General features: G+C 37.9%; 1 protein-coding gene across 3 annotated transcripts in view; it reads left to right on the plus strand.

Annotated features, from left to right (window-relative positions):
- Positions 1-1,155: 1,155 nt before the first annotated feature.
- Positions 1,156-16,210, plus strand: part of EPHA3 (EPH receptor A3) — a 367,575-nt gene continuing 352,520 nt past the window's right edge. For 2 of the 3 annotated variants that reach the window (XM_004440066.3, XM_087418216.1), the window contains exon 1: positions 1,156-1,313. In XM_004440066.3, the coding sequence (XP_004440123.1) occupies positions 1,226-1,313 (88 nt within the window). In that variant the 5' untranslated portion in view covers positions 1,156-1,225. Of the gene's footprint in view, positions 1,314-8,279; positions 8,779-16,210 lie in introns of those variants that run through there. The other variant, XM_087418217.1, reaches the window with a different exon arrangement.

Raw genomic sequence — 16,210 nt, forward strand, 5'->3', positions numbered from 1 at the left:
TAGATGAGCGGGAGGATATCCGAGTGATAATTTTCTGGGGGATGTTTTAAAGATAAGTGAGAATAGTTTTCAAAATATAAATTACAAAATTATTTGGCTGAAATGGATTGCAATTATATTGTCCAGCAAGGGAGCTGGAAATAAGAGAAGTCATTTACAACCTCGGTGTAAGGTAAGTGAGAAAGTGCAAGGACACTGTTGCTTGGCCATGGGTTTGGAATGTTAAAGAACAGTATCCAACTATTATCAGATTGGCAGTGGCTGAAAAGCTGAGAGGGGAGCCGTTAACTAGGATCTCACAGAGCTGGGAGGTCCTAAGGCGAGGACTGGGAGGGTGGTGGCTCTCTCAGGGACGTGAGGCTTCACTTGTATCACTCCTCCTTAGAGCCGCAGCACAGGACTCAGGGCGCAGCTGACCTGCAGCTCTTCTGAGGCTGGGCTTGTTCACTTCCTTAGGGTGCTGAAGGTTCCTTCCCAGTCTGGAAAAAGTGTTCCGTAGGCACCAAAATCCCTGGGCCGAATCTGTTCATGAGCCCTGCTACCATGTGGTGTAGAACTGAAGACACCTTCTGCTCCGCGGTGTGTGTGTGTCCTTCTGCACCACAAAGGACTCGTGCAAGTTACGATCACATTGAAATAGGAAAGGAATAATTGCATTTTTCCTTTGAATTATACGATCCTCCTTGATATTTCTTTAAATGACAGCTCCCGTTCTTTTGATAACAAACATTTCTCTGGCATTTCAGTTTCTTTTCCACTCACAGTGCCATATGACACTCCTATCAGGGTTTCTGGTTTCTTCAGGGAATTCACCTACAGAGATGTACAGCAAACAATAAAACAGCGGCTTTTCATTGAAAATAAAGAAAGGGTGTTCTTCTTTCCCCGCCACTACTCTCCACCACTGCCCCATCACAATTTCTGGAGTTCCTGCCCCGCTGGCGACGCCCTTCCGCCCCCCGCCCGCGGCCCCGCTCCCCAGCCCCGTGGTCGGAGCCCCCCGTGCTGGCCTCCTTCGGCGCCGCTGCCGACGGCGCTAGGACCCAGCGCGGCCCGAGTGAGGCTGGCGGACAGGCGGCCAGACTCCTCCTTATCTCCAGTGTCAAACTTGACATCAGCCTGCAGCGGAGCATGGTAACTTCTCCAGCAATCAGCGCGCTCCCCCTCACAGCAGTGGCATGCTTCATGGAGATATGCTCCTCTCACTGCCCTCTGCACCAGCAACATGGATTGTCACCTCTCCATCCTCCTCCTCCTCAGCGGCTCTGTGCTCCGCTGCCTCGGGGCGCTGATTCTCCAGCCTTCCAATGAAGGTAAGCCAGGTACCGCGCAGCCCTGCCCCGGGCTGACGCTCCCCGGAGCACGTTCTCGCCCAAGCTTTCCAGCTCGGGAAGGCACCTCAGAAGAAAGCACTTTGCTCTGAGAGCAGACTAAAGATGCGCTTTTATTTTCCTCTGTCTTCTAAAACACTGTAAGAAAGAATTTTGGATTGCCTAAACCTAAAATGTGTTTTTAATCTGATACGAATTCAAGCAATTACCTTGTTTGCCAATTTTGAGCAGAAAGAAAGAAAAATCCTCCAGTTTTGCAACCCAAGATGTTAATTGCCAAATAGCTGTGGCAGTATTTTATTTTCTCATTGTGACCATGTAGTACTCTGAGAAGTTGAAAAGAACATTTAGCCCGCCTCTCTAGATTCTTCAATATAAGTGTAATGACAGGTTGTTCCTACTTAGGATCATGGCATTTATGAATGGACTAAAGGGAAATCAGAGTTTGTTAAAGCTGAGGGGTGTGTGTGTGTGTGTGCATGTGTTATGTTGCAACTGCTGTATTGAAGTGATGTGTATCCCGCCAGGCGATGGTTTGCTCTGTGGCACAGGTTCTAATGAGCAGCATATGCCACATTAACATAAGTAATATTTGCAGGAATTAAAAATAAGCTTAGGTTGGATTCCCTTTGTTTAAGGGCTTCTATACGAATAGGAGAATGTACTTCATGAATAGTGAAAAGCTCCTTGGTAGGTATAGTAAATAACTGAATAGCAAATTAAGAAAGAATGTTCATATGCAGCTTATGCAGCAAATGGCATTTCCTTGATGTTGGGTTATATATTTTCCTCGTAATGGACATTCATCCCTTTACAACGTGTTAAAGTGCAAACCTAGTGTTGAGGACACCAAGTTTCCTCTAAGATTGTGTATTTAATAGATACATTGCCTTTCTCCTGTGTACCTTTTGTGATTTATTCCTAATGATTTGTGAATACAGTCACTAACTCGTAAGACAGACTTCTCTGAATAATTGATTGCTTTAAAGCAACACTTACAACTTTGATTTCCTCTTAATCATTTTGAACTTATAACAATAACATTTAGCAATTTATTTAGCAGTTTAGGAATACTGAACAATCGATTTGCAAATGCTACATTATATTATGTCACTCACTAAAAAAAAATTGGCAAGCCAATACTGTTGTATATTGTATACATTATTTTGAAAAACTCAAAATATTTAGAAACTTTAATTAAATATAAAAACTGCCTCATATTTGGTGACCTACTTTCACTGCTAACAGAGGAGTTTAATTTCGTTCTTTCCGCAGTACTGGCTTTATCAATTTGGCAGATTTCATTAAATTTCTATGCCTTTTTTTAATTGGGAAATTGAAAATTCGGAAATATAAGCATCAAGAAAATCATCTTACCTACAAGTGATTCTTTTTAACAAATCAAATTAAAATGTTTATTTGAAAGTAATGGTCAATCATTCTTTATGAATGAAAGGCAAGAGTAGTAATTTGTATAATGAGTCACATATCAATAAGTTAAAATTAGTGTGTGTTTAATCTTTTGGTTTCTTTGAAGATATTAAAGTATTGGCAATAATTGGAAAAATAGTAATATTATTCCCATATTGCTATGATAAACTGTATTTCTCCAGATGGAATATTTATAAACTATTTAGATAATGGATTTTACTAAATTAATAATGCACAGCACTATAGTTGAGAGTTACTATTTTTGTGGAAAACATAACCTTTTTGTAAATTGCAAGAGAAAAAAAGACCCTTTAAACTTATTCACACTTACATAAAATTAATATTAATTTAATGAAACAAGAATAATCAAATGCAAATTGCTTCTAAACCATACCTTGTGTATGTTTGGGTGTATAATGCATATTATTATACAGGCAGGTTCACATTAACAATATGTATATAGAAAGGTAAATACACTCAGAAAACTGACATGATTACATTTAATTTGCTTGGGTAAAAGTTTATCTCTACATTGTTCATGGGATTATTCTTTCCAGATTGTGTCTTATGGGTAATGTCTCCTTTTCCTTCTGAAGTCATGAAGGGAAGCTTTGAAGCAAAATTTAAAATGAATGGTTTAACTTGGGTAATATTTGAGTTAAGTTTTAAATATTAATACAATAGCTTGGGTCTTAGTTGTTGAGTTGAATAACATGAAAAGTGAAAAATCCAAGTATGTGCCAAGGTTTCCATGCAATTGCTCTAACAATGTCATTTGAATAGAAAGCAATGCTTTTGAAAATTCATATATTGTGTAGAAAGAACAATGATAAAAGGAATCTCATTAATATAGCTTTCTGAGAGAAATTTTGAAAACTGAAACATGAAATACTAGGTTGCATTTAAAATACTATGCTAAAAGTTATATTTCAACACTATAGAAAATTTGCTAAAAATTTACTAGTAAATTTTACTATAATTTATTCTGCAATCTATTCTGAAGTTAGGCCTGATAGAACTAAGAGAGAACAAAATCAAGCCATCGAGTTAATTGTTAGGAAACTTGCCATTGTGTGATTTTTTTTTAATTGGAGATTTGATCATCAAATATCAATATTGAAATGCCATGGTCCCATGATAAGAAAAAAAGTTAGAAAAAGTTTAATCTGCGCTTTCCTTTTATTAATCCAGTTACAAATAACTTGCTAATACGCTTTCAAGAAAATGATTCCAGATGATACTCTCGATCATCCTCAATGAAAATAGATTATTCATAATTTCAATGATCGCTTAAATCAAGAATTGCCCTATATACTTAAACAGAAACTTTATAAAAGCTGCATAGAACTTTATTAAAATCTTATCAGGCCTCTGTTTACATGACACACCAAGAAAAGACTTGCAATGAGAAATCCACTACTTTTCAAGACAAAATAGAATTGCTACACTATGTGCTATTAGAAAAGTTCCTGTATTTGCTCCCTGCTCCCATCCCAGAGGGTGATGATTGATAAATAGAAATGACTTTGGAAAGAGGTTAAAACGTGATATGAAGTGAAGTATCAACTGTTATTAGTTCAGTCTCTTTCAGCATTGGATAAAGTACTCTCTTTCAACACTTTTCCACATTTGAAGCAGTCTAAGGCAGAATGCACTGCTTATTCATTGGTACATAATACACTAAATCATTTTTCTATCCAAAAGTGTTTGAAAATTAGATTAATGTTTACTCATAGAGATTTTACATTAGAAATCAGAGTTTTCAAAATAAAAGTGAATGAAATTAAATCTACATATTTATGTACTACTTATTTTGGAAGACCTTTATCGGAGTGACTGGGACACCATTTCCGTGAAATGTATTTCACTGACCATAAATTTCCTAAGTACTGGAGAAGACTGTGTGATTGTTTGAGGCTGAAAAGTAAAACTCACAGTTGAACACTGTATGCTGCTCTTTGAGGATCAGGAGACAAGAAACATTTAAATAATGGATTTTTCTCTTTTTAGAAACTACTGTGAATTGGCATCACTTTTTACATAAACACTTAATCTCAAATAAGAATACACTGTGATTGAAACATTAATAGAGAACTAAGCTATCATATCATCTTTATAAATTTTTTGGAAGGGGGTTTACATTTGCTTTTAATAGCATTTCATCATGCTAGACTAAATAATTGAATGCATTATACATTTTTGTAATTTAATAGCTCTCCTAATAGCTCGCCCCTACCTCCCCCCAGCAGTTATAACTGTGCTATTTGCCTGGAGGTAGGAGAAACCTTAATTTCACTCTTTTATAACCCACAACAGTTAACACTTGACCTAGGTCATTAACAGGATTATCAGCAAATTTGTTTAAGCTTTTACTGACAACCTGAGTTGCTATGATAATATTTTGATTGTGCCGGAAAGAAATTTCTTGTAACCTCTCAAAATCTATCATGAAATTAATTCATTCAAAATCTATGTCTTCCTAGAGACTAATATTGATAATAATAATTCAAGTGGAGAAAATATCTACTTTGATACCCCATTTTCCTCACTCTTATGTTTTATACATCACACCATTCTAGTCTTTGTCATAAAGGAGTGATTAAAAACTCTTTTAAATATTAAATATTCTGGCAATATCAATAGATTTATAAATACAAATCAGCTTCACTGTAACTATCAACATTTTCAACTTTATACTTTTTTATTATTGGTGCTATAGTTGATATCATTATTCTGCCTATTTTAAGATATGAAGTCAATTAGATCTATTTATAATTCAGAAGCAACTGAAACTATAAAATGCAAACTGTATATAATAAAACACCATTGCCACGTGTTAGATCATGGTTGCATTTTATATAAAGTGTCTTTTCCATGAAACACTAGGAACTGGGAGCTACAATGAAAAGCACTTAAAATTAATATAAAAAATTTAAACAAAATGTTGAACACAATCAGAACTTAAAGGTATTTTTTTTTAGCATTGTTTAGTGGGTTTAGGCAGTTTCATGTGAAATTTTTATTACTTGAATATAATCATGGTTTGCTCCTTGCTCGTATAAACAACTAGGTAGTTTTACCTTGACTCTTAAGAAACTTATTTTTAAAGAAAGGATTTAGTAAGAATTTATCATGTTTATGTATTATCCACATTTTACTACTCAAATTTTGGTGTTTTCTTTAAGAGTTCCTCACTTTTAATACTTTCTCACTATAACATTCTTTATAAAGATCCCTAAATGTTAAAACTGTTTCTGAAACTTTGGAATTTTCCTGAAATAAAATATATGCAATTTTTAAATATCAAATAATCAGTTACATATGCAAAGGATTTTTAAAGGCAAAACATACTTCCACAGTATATTTGATTTACTAACTTCCACGCAAATGCAAACAGCAAGAACTGTTCTTGGGAGTTACATTTTCCAAGTCATAAAATCTTCAAGAAAGTATTAATAAAACTTTCCACAAATCATCAAAACTCGATAAGTTCTTACAGACATTTACTTACTAAGAAATCTGTGATGTGAGTTACCTTTGATTTTAGTCATTTTCCAATGATTTTGGTTGGCATAAATACTAGATGTAAGAGGAAATATGTATTTCTTGGAAGAACAGTGTTTTACAAATCATTTTCTGTCAAGATCCTCAACTTTATTTTTTAATATACACATTTCTCCTTGAAAACATTTAATAAACCTTGCTCTTTTAATTTCTGTTTGATAAAACATTTAGAAGAACAGATGCAGGTGTCCCCTTTTGGTTGTGTTTTCAAAGATCTGGGTTTTATCACCAGGGAGGTCAATGCAGGGCTATTACCAAGCGCTCAAATGCTTTCCACAGAGTTTTCAAATAAAGGGTTGACTGGTGGTGTGAAACGTTCATTATACTATTCATCCAGGTATAACAACAACCAAGATTTGAAATTTATTTCTCAAAAATTTGAAAACCTTAGATAATTCATCTGTAGTAACTTCCGAAATAAAAGCAATGTTGTGACTTTTATAAAATGCAAAGGATTCCAGTCACAAATCATTGGAGAGAAACACTCCTCCTTGGAAGCGGGATGTGGGCCGGACGCCCCTTGATTTCACTCCTCGGGTCTGTTACCAGCTGCCCAGGATCAGGTAGTTCTTGGAATCTGGCAGGAGGTTTTCTCTTGGAAAAGTCTGGAAGTCAGCAAGTTTTAGTTTGCCTCCTACCAGCTTTCTTTGAAATAAAACAGGGGGGTCGATTACCAAGAAAAAAGTCTTTTCAAGGGAAAAGAAAATAAAAAAAGTTGATTAGAAAGACGGAGGGGTAGGGAAGTGCAGAGGGTCTAGAGCTGACGTTAATATATAAATCTTTTGCTTAAAGGAAAAATATTTATCACTTAAAACATCTGGCTAATCAATTTTCATTAAATCCCTAAAACCCTGCACGCTTACAAAGAAGGAGGCGGGGGACTGCGTTTGCTTGTTTCTCCTCTCAAGTTTACACACTTTTGATTTTTCCCCAGAAGAAAATATTTTGTCCAGGGAAGTTTTAAGAGTGTAAGTCCAAGAACGCTTCCCCGCTTGGATGCCCAGGCGAACGCATGCGGAGGGTGGGTGGAATCAAAACCAGTTCAGCAAAGAAAGCCTCCAACTTGGAGCGAGGTTATTAAACTGGAAGCCCTGAGTGTGGAACCCCCTCCCTCCGTTCATTTTCTGCACCATGTCCTGCTGTTCCAGTCAAAGCAAAGGGTGAAAATCCACATAATCCAAACCCACATGGTTAAGTCTGAATAAAAGGCGAGGACGGGGGGGGGAACAAGTGGCAGCACTGTACAAACAAATGTTTTGAAGACTCTTAGCCGTGGACTGGGGTGGCCACGCGAGGGGAGGACGGCGCTTCTTTTTCTTCGCGTCACACCTCCCACCTTTGATCATGCAATGCTGACGAAATTTCAGAAGTGTGCCCTGAGAAGTTTTAGCAAGCAGCAGGGCTTTACCGTAGCGACAGTCATGTGGCAGCAGAGAGATGAGCAGGCGCTCCTCGCCGCCACCACACCCACCCCCAGAGCGTCCTATCCTCCAACTATTCGCCGCCAGGCCCAGGCTCAGTGATGCGGCGGGAAAACGGGGTCTCCCAGCAGTTCACCCCTTTTCTCTCCGCATCGCACTGAAAACCAAATCAGAAAACCCGCACTGCGGGTCCGCACGCCCCCAGCCGCAGCCCTCCCGGGGCGGCTGGCGGCCAAAGCCCGTCGGCCCGCGCGCCGAGCTGGCCGGGCCTCGGGGGCGGGCGGGGCGCACGCGGAGCCCTGCGGCGGGCTGTGCGGGCGGCCGGCGCGCGGGGCCGGGCTGTGGCGGGAGCGGTGCGAGGGCGCCGGTTGCGGGCGGCGGACGTGCGCCCTCTGCCTGCCGCCGCTGCGCTGCGCTCGGGCCGGCGCGTACGCGCACCTGGACTCGCGCACCTGGGCGCGCTCCCGCCCCGAGGGCGCCGTGGCTCGGACCGGCCGGCACGGCCTGACTTGCACGGCCGGCTACGACCCGAGCTCCGTGTCACCTCCCTCCACACCCCGTCAGCCAGCCTCTGCAGCCCGGCGGTGGCGCGCCCTCTCGCCCCGTGGTCACGGCCCCGGGTGAGGGCGGGAGGAGGCCGGCTCTGCGGGGCTCCCAGACCCCCTGCACGTGGGAAAGCCTGGTGCCCCGGCCTCGGTGCGCACGCACGGAGGCGCCTGCGACGTGCAGGGTTCTGCTTGCTGCCTCTGGACGGACTTCCCTTCCGTCCTTCAGTCGCTAGACTGAAATGAGGAATCTTTCTTTCAGTTTTCTTTAAAGCCACCTACTAATGCCACCTGTAACACCCTTCATGAGAGCTAAGGGGCATGTTCCAAGACTTTTCCCCGTGCACGGTCGGAAGTTGTCTGTTTTCTCCCACAGCCCCATAGTTGATGGGCACCGTTTCATTAAAAGAGGATATTTTCGTCTTCTGACTTTCGGGGTGAACCTGGAATGAGCCAGAGAGGGCTTCTGGGAGCGGTGTTATGGAGGTAGGTGTGGAGTGGGAGGATGCTGATGTTTCTGTGCTTGTATGGATCTTGAGTGTTTTTCATAAAAGATAGAATTGTTGAATCCAGGGGGTTCCGAGGCTGACTATGGCCTCAGTGCCATACCCACCATTGGGATAACAATTGCACAGAGTTTCGCTGGTTAGAAAGATTTTCCCCTCGCGTTATCATTCCCCGCTTACCGGACCTCACTTAATCCTTAAAGCGGCCCTGAAATAGGTATGAGGACATCTCCCATTGTTCCATCTGAGGAAGCTGATCACAGCAAAGGCGCCCCCGAGCCAGGCCCTCTCTCGCCTGCGTCTTGGTTTTAACCCCACAGGTTTCCTCCTGTGCACAACTGCCTGTGAGTTAGGGGGGCGTCCTTCTATGCAGCACAGCCCTGGCTTCTGAACCTTAATCCCACTGACTGCACCCATTTCTTGTGTCGTGACTTTGCAAGAATAACTTAGAAACACCCAGAATATTGGAGTACTTCAAAGTACTTTCGAAGAAGTACTTCAGAGAGTACTTAGAAACTGCGAAGTGTTTACACTCATAAGTTATGATTATCTGCATGGGTGAGGGACACTAAGAAAATAAAGAAAATTTGATGTGAACAGAGGAATAGGAGAAAACCTCTGTCATGTCTTTTCTTCATACATTCTTAGCTCCATCTTCCTTTCCTGACAAACACTCCTTTCCTCACCCTGGAAAGAAGATTTTGTCAGAAATTCCACACACAGAGATTGAGAGACAATTGTCAATATAACCCTAATGTTATTATTTAGGGTTTTATATGGAGTGTGAATGAACTATTAAAATTGTCATAGTAATGGGGGAAAACAGAACATGGTCTCAAAAGTAGATTTTAGTCCTAGTGAAAACTTTTCCCCATTTAAAAGATAATTTATAAATTACTTGAGAAAATAAATTATAATGATTTATCTCCTCTTTCATAAAAACACTTGTACTTTAAGTGGAGGCATTGAGAAAAGGTAGTTAACACGGGGTTTTGAAAGGGAGCAAGTGAAGTTGGAGGCAATTATACATTTCATGCGGCTCCTTCAGCACATATGTTTTGCATTAATTGCTGCAATAAATTCTGTTAACCTGGCAAAGAGCAAAAATAGCATATTGATGACATCAGGCTCCCAAATCAGAAAGCTGCTTTTAGTATCTTGCTTTCTTCACTGTAACATGCAAAAAAAAAAAAAAAAAGTTTTGTAACACATTATCCTTTATGTTCCCCGCCGAATTATCCAACCACTCAAGCTTTTGGCACATTTTCCATGAGCAAAAGGCTTAGCAACAAACTTTTTTTCCTTGCTTCTGGAGAAGTAAAGTCTACAGCTACTTTCCCTACTTTTTAGTTTTTTTTATTCATATTTGAGTTTGCGGAACTCTCTCAAATCAAGAAAATGTGAACTTGACTTTAAAGTCTCCAACCTGAGTTGCCTCTTGTTTTAAGATAAAAATCTTGACAGATTACAAGGTGGAGTCTCGAACTAGAGCAAAGGGAGATGTCTGGGTTAATTTCACTGCTGATAAGTCTATTTAATCAATATCAAAATGATTTCATCTAGAATTTCCTGTGTATTCATTAAGGGGAGGTTAATTTATCTTCTTTCAAATAGTAGTTAAGAAAGGTAGATAAATAAAATCTACAAGTCCAGTAAAGAATAACACCCACGCTCTCCTGATAAAAATATAAGGCTTTAAAATTAACTTTTTGCCAGTAACAGAGTTGATTGGTCTCCAATCAATATGAAATTGAGACATTTTCTGTCTACCTGAAGGTGACTAAGGGGTCACAGAGGACAGCTTGTTAGTAGTTAACATATATTTATTGCCTGATTTTCAAACCTAATTTAGCAATTTTTAAAACTCTAGGTTTTAGAAAGATATATTTTTTCACTGCATAGATAGCAGTCTTCACACTGAGGCGAAGTGAGCTGGGAAGCAGATTTGCAGTGGCTTCCATGTGGGTTATCTAAATAGTCCTCTGGGTAAGCAGAACACCACTCTGAGGAAAAGTCTGTTTGCAGCACAGTGTGTTTATGTGTGTGTGTGGATCTGTGTGTGTGTCACCAGTAGTATTGTCCCTTACAAAACTGAACTGTTCCCGCACTGTGGGCAAAATTTTATGGGTGACCAAATACATTTTGGAATCAAGATGGTATAAAATTATGTTTTTCTGAATTACAAATTGGTAATGAGAAAGGATGAAAACAACCATTTGTTTATCTGTCACTATCTAATCTTGTTAATTTTCCCCACCTGCACTTATAAACTACCTAAAATATTCAAAGATGGCATAAAGCTGGAGTTATGTCAAAATTGTGATTTTTCCCTTCAATATGCCAAAGCTATTTATGGTAGATTTTACATTTTAACAGAATGTAAAGAACTGGCATAATCATAGAAACTATAAATAGAATTTAAATTGGGTTTTTTTTTATTAAGTATATAAACTCTGTCAAGTACAGTTATTGCCAAATATTGAAAATGTTCTTAAAGAGGCAGAATAAAGGGGAATAGTATTTTTCTCTTGGTTTACTTTTACTATCTGGTTTACCATAGATACATTAATACTCATTTACATTTGATAACTCAAAAAAGATAAACTTGGATTTTATTATGGTGGTCTTGACATTTCTGATCTGAAACTATAATGCTTTGATAGTCTGTGTTTTGAAAAACGATTTTTAATTGTACTTTAAACATATTTCATCAGCTTTCCTTACACATTTGTACATTGAATAAGGAAACTTTTTCTTACCTTTGCTTATAAGTGATGTCCAAAATCTTTCTACATGCTTTAGTATCTTTAAAAATTCTGTGTAGAACTAGAGAAGATAAAAAACTAAAATATATAAAATTAGTAGTATCCCTTTAGTTTCCCCTTTTCCAAAGGTGATCCTTTGGAAACTAGTTAAGAATATTTTATTGCGTTTCGCCAGGTTTGTAGTAGCTTTCCTACCCTAACCCTAGTAGTGAACACTTTGGAACCCTAAATTTACTTTCAGAGGCATAAATTTAAAAACCATTACAATTAAACAAAAAAAATGTTAAAACTAACTCATCTTTCATATTATGAGTTATTGTTCGTATTTGTTTATTTACCAAACACTGAGTGCACAACTGAGGATTAGTTACATACTAGATTCTGGAGAAGAAGCTTGTAGGGAACGGTACACTCTATGCCCTTGAGGATGACTTTGGTGGGACAGATGACCACAAAATGAATACTTATATAAAAAATTGTGTTTTAACATAGAAAAATTACGAAAAATGCAATATGAATCTTCGGAGAAGGGCGTGGTTAGCTTCCCAAAACAGAACCCCTGGGATTATGGAAGGTTTTTTTAAGATAAAAGTTAATAATAACAATTATAAATTAATAAAAACAAGGGGGAGTAGATTAAATGATTTGCCTAATTTCATGTGGTGAGCATGATTAGAACCCAGATTTTTTTTTGCTGCATGTATCTAGAAAACTTTAAAAGTAATTTGAATGAATGCATAATAAATATACATAAAATTAAAAATCACTTTGGAAAGAACTGAACGTTCAGAAACAGCTGTTCTTAGTAAGCATCTGTGTAAGCTCAGTGTATATTCAGTGTGACACGTGTGCACGTGAGTGTACTGGAAACACCATTGATTGAATATCAGAAAAGAACCATCCTCAAACATAAGCTTCTGTAGGTGCTATTCATATTATGACTACACTACCAGGAAAAACCACACCGAAGTTTGTCTGAACTCTACCTTCTCTTCCAGAGATAAATTAAAAGTTTTCTGTCACCAGCACTAAAAGTTTGGTATTTTCCATTGACACTATGATCCTAAGATGGAAGGAAAAGGGCTAGGGTTTTCAATAAAACTGATAAGCATGCGGCACCTTATTTGATCTTTTGTGGGCCTTTGTAAAGACCCATATTTACACCTTGAGGAGTTTGCTTATGCCTTTGTGCCTCTGGGACCGCAGACAGCAGTCATGATGTATGACATCAAGTCTAGATGTAGACATCCTCCAGAATAGGATCAAGTCAAAACTATGTCCTGATTTTAATTTTTCTTTCCAGAAATTTAAACCTATTTATTTATTCTGCAATAAACTTCTTTTGAAATAAAAAAAATATGTTTTGTGATATAAAAATGTCTAGAGAATGTTTTTAAATTGAAACAATTTCATCACTATGCTTTTTGTTCCCTATGCTAAAATTTTGAATCTTTGTATTGAAGGGACTTCCAGGTACATTTTTATTTCTAAAAGAAATATTATGTTAGCGTTGTTCTGTAGGCCAATCTGCTTATTCTATTTCCACAGCCATCAGTCAAACTCTGACCAAACAGATAACTTTCGTTTAGTACCTGAAAGCTGGTAATCAATATTTTATAATATGGTAAAAAATAGGCACGGCCAAGGCAGCCTGAACTTACGGTGTGAAGAAGGCAAAATGTATATGCTAAAGTTTGAGCACCTACTTGCCTTAATGATTATTTATATAATTTCATAATTGAATAATATTTTTTCATTTTTCACTTTTTAATCTGTCAAAAGAGTCTTTTGGAATTAGAAATAAACAAGCTCTGTTATTTCTAGAATGCTTTAAAAAGCAAAAAATGTATTGAAAAAGTACAATGTTTACATAATCATTAATGTTCTACTTGTAGTAATTTACATTTTGAGAAACACATTTCCCTTGTCTAAATGACTCATAATGTCCGTTGACAATGCACAGAAACAGGGGGCCTGCTATTCCAGGGACTGTGAGTGAAGTTGAGGTGGTTAATGTGCTGAATCTTCACTGACAGTAGAACATCCCCCCTCATCTAGTGAAAGAGTTCTTGTGTTATAAGAACACATTCCCTAGTGATATTTGGATAGCTATTTTCTTCATAATAGTATTAATATCAGTATGACCCTTAGATTTCTCTGATTTAAAAGCAAAAACTAACACTTTAGAAACAGCATAGGGTTTACATTTACTAAAATGTCCAGGTTTCAAGTCGAGCTTTGGTCTGTGTTACTGTTATTTCACTGAACTGCTCTAGTCCTGAAACTAGATGTCTGATGTGCCACTGTGTTCTCCCTGCTGTTGGGAGAGACTGAGACGAGGCCGCTACTTACGGTGTCTTCTGTGAGGGGGACCTGTGCAGAAGTAAACCCAAAATTATTGCCCAGGAGGAAAAGATAATAAGAAGGAATAAATCAATAGTATACCACCTTGTCCAGAAATCTGCTTATAACACATAAATGAGCCATTAAGATGCCATGTGACAAAAGAGGTTTTTCACAGAAATTTCTAGCACTACAGAATTTTTTCTTTAATTCTTACATAATAATTTTAGCTGGTCATTTGATATATAAGTATGAATCATAAATTCATATTTCTATGACACAGAATGCCTGTTGACTTTAACACAGTTTACAGGAATTTTTATCTGCACACAATTAATAGAGTATCATTGACTTCATTTATAGTCTAAAAATATTTTTTATAGTTTTTAGTCTATGAAATACAGTACTAACTAGATCTATTGAAGAATGTTTTCATTATGTTTAGGTAGACATAAACAGGAAGCCCACAGAAGCAACTAAACTAAGAATGTGTAATCACAGTAGATAGAAGTTATGTTGAAATACATAAGTACATCAGTAAAACTTTGACTTCTCTAAATTTCTTCTCACTGCATACCCTGGTGTATACAGTAAAAATGAAAATCTGAGGTTTGGTGGACTCCTGTCAGAAAATATGTCTTGATTTCTTGATTCCATGTTATGGTTGACCAATGTACTACACAGAGAATTACAACACTAAGAATAGAATTTATTACTTCCTGTATCATTTTCTTCTATTTGTCACATTTAAGTATAAGCTAGAAGCCAATTAAAGGACCCTTCTGCAATCTGTAACGTAGGGCAGAGCTACTCTTTTTATGTAACAGAAAGTGATGAGAATGATAAAGTAGTGACAAGATATGTGGCTGGAACAATGACAGCGATGGTGTGAACTAGCAAGGACGTGTCATCCTTTAGTAAAAGCAAGACGTAATCAAATCAAATCAAATGGGGTTGTTTTCTGTTGTAGTGGTTTTTACAGTTATTTGCAATTGGCTTCCAAGGCAGCTTATAACTGAAGGTTTTACAAGAAAACATGGCTATTATTGTAAGAGTCTGAAATTCTTTAGCCATTAAACCCTACTGTTCACCTGGAAGTGATTATTTGATAATTTCTTATAACAATATTTTCATAAAATGCAACTATACCATTACCACAAAGAATATTGATGTGTTATTAAGGTAATTGAAAAGATCTTCCACTTAAGTAAGAAATTGTGTCATTTAATTAAAAAATTTATTTTAGCACTGTCTGCATATTTGCAGCACTTAATCTCAGTCTCTCTAAGTGGACAGATACTCCCTAGGAATCAGAACTTTGAAATGCCCTTGAAAAAATCTTGGTGTGTTAATGATTCTCTAAGAGTGAAAACTCCAGAAATTTAGACCAAAAGTTTTTAATCTGCCCTCACTAACTGGGAACATTTGTTTCCAACACTAACGAGTCCTTTCAAAAAGTCTTGTTGGATTGTTACCAGTAGGAAGGAAAGGGGGTGTGTGTTCTCGGTGCAGACAGTTCTTGATGTCGTCAGTACAAATGAATGAAGGGGTGGACATTTGATTGTGTCTCCATTCCGATGGAGGATAGGAAAGGAAGAGAGAACAAGACCTTTGGGAAGCTTGAATCCAGAATCCAGCTGAGTGGGAAAAGTGACGGTGAAGATCAGTGGCAGGAATGACAGCCAGGTTTCCTCCTTTCCAGAAGTACTTGCAGCCAGTGTGGGCCAATTTAATCTCCCCTTTGTTCTTATTCCTTTCCTTCATTCTATACTTCATTCTATACTTTCTAATTCCCATTAGACACCACACTTGCTCTCGTCCAGCAAGTCTCCCGTTGGTGCCCAACAGAAGGCCAACTCGAGAAGTCTGAGTAAGGATTCTCTTAGTGTTTTCATGAATGTAAACTCCTTCACCTATTCATACATCTTTTCTGTTTAAAAGCAATAAGACTAGCAGAGTAAAGCCAGTGAAAGAAACCTGGAACCATATCCATCCACACTGCAGACAGTGATTTCCAAATACAATTTGCCAAAAAGCACCTATTTATATCTCCCCTTAAATAGAGTCATAACATTTAAAAGTGTGTCCAGTTTAAATCACTTTAACTTAAGAAGTTAATGTAAGCCACATAGCTCTTGGAATAGAACATATTCTGAAATTAATGAAATGATACGTTTCCTGTTACAAACCAAAAATATTTAGAAATCACACCATTAGAATATGAAATATGGTAAGGGACAGTTTATATCTTTGGCAAATAATCTGGCATGAGGCAGTCGTTAAAGAGCTAAGCCATCTGTATAT

The sequence above is a fragment of the Ceratotherium simum genome, chromosome 27 (genome assembly GCF_057802395.1).
Source record: "Ceratotherium simum simum isolate JZ-2026a chromosome 27, ASM5780239v1, whole genome shotgun sequence".
Taxonomy (NCBI): domain Eukaryota; kingdom Metazoa; phylum Chordata; class Mammalia; order Perissodactyla; family Rhinocerotidae; genus Ceratotherium; species Ceratotherium simum.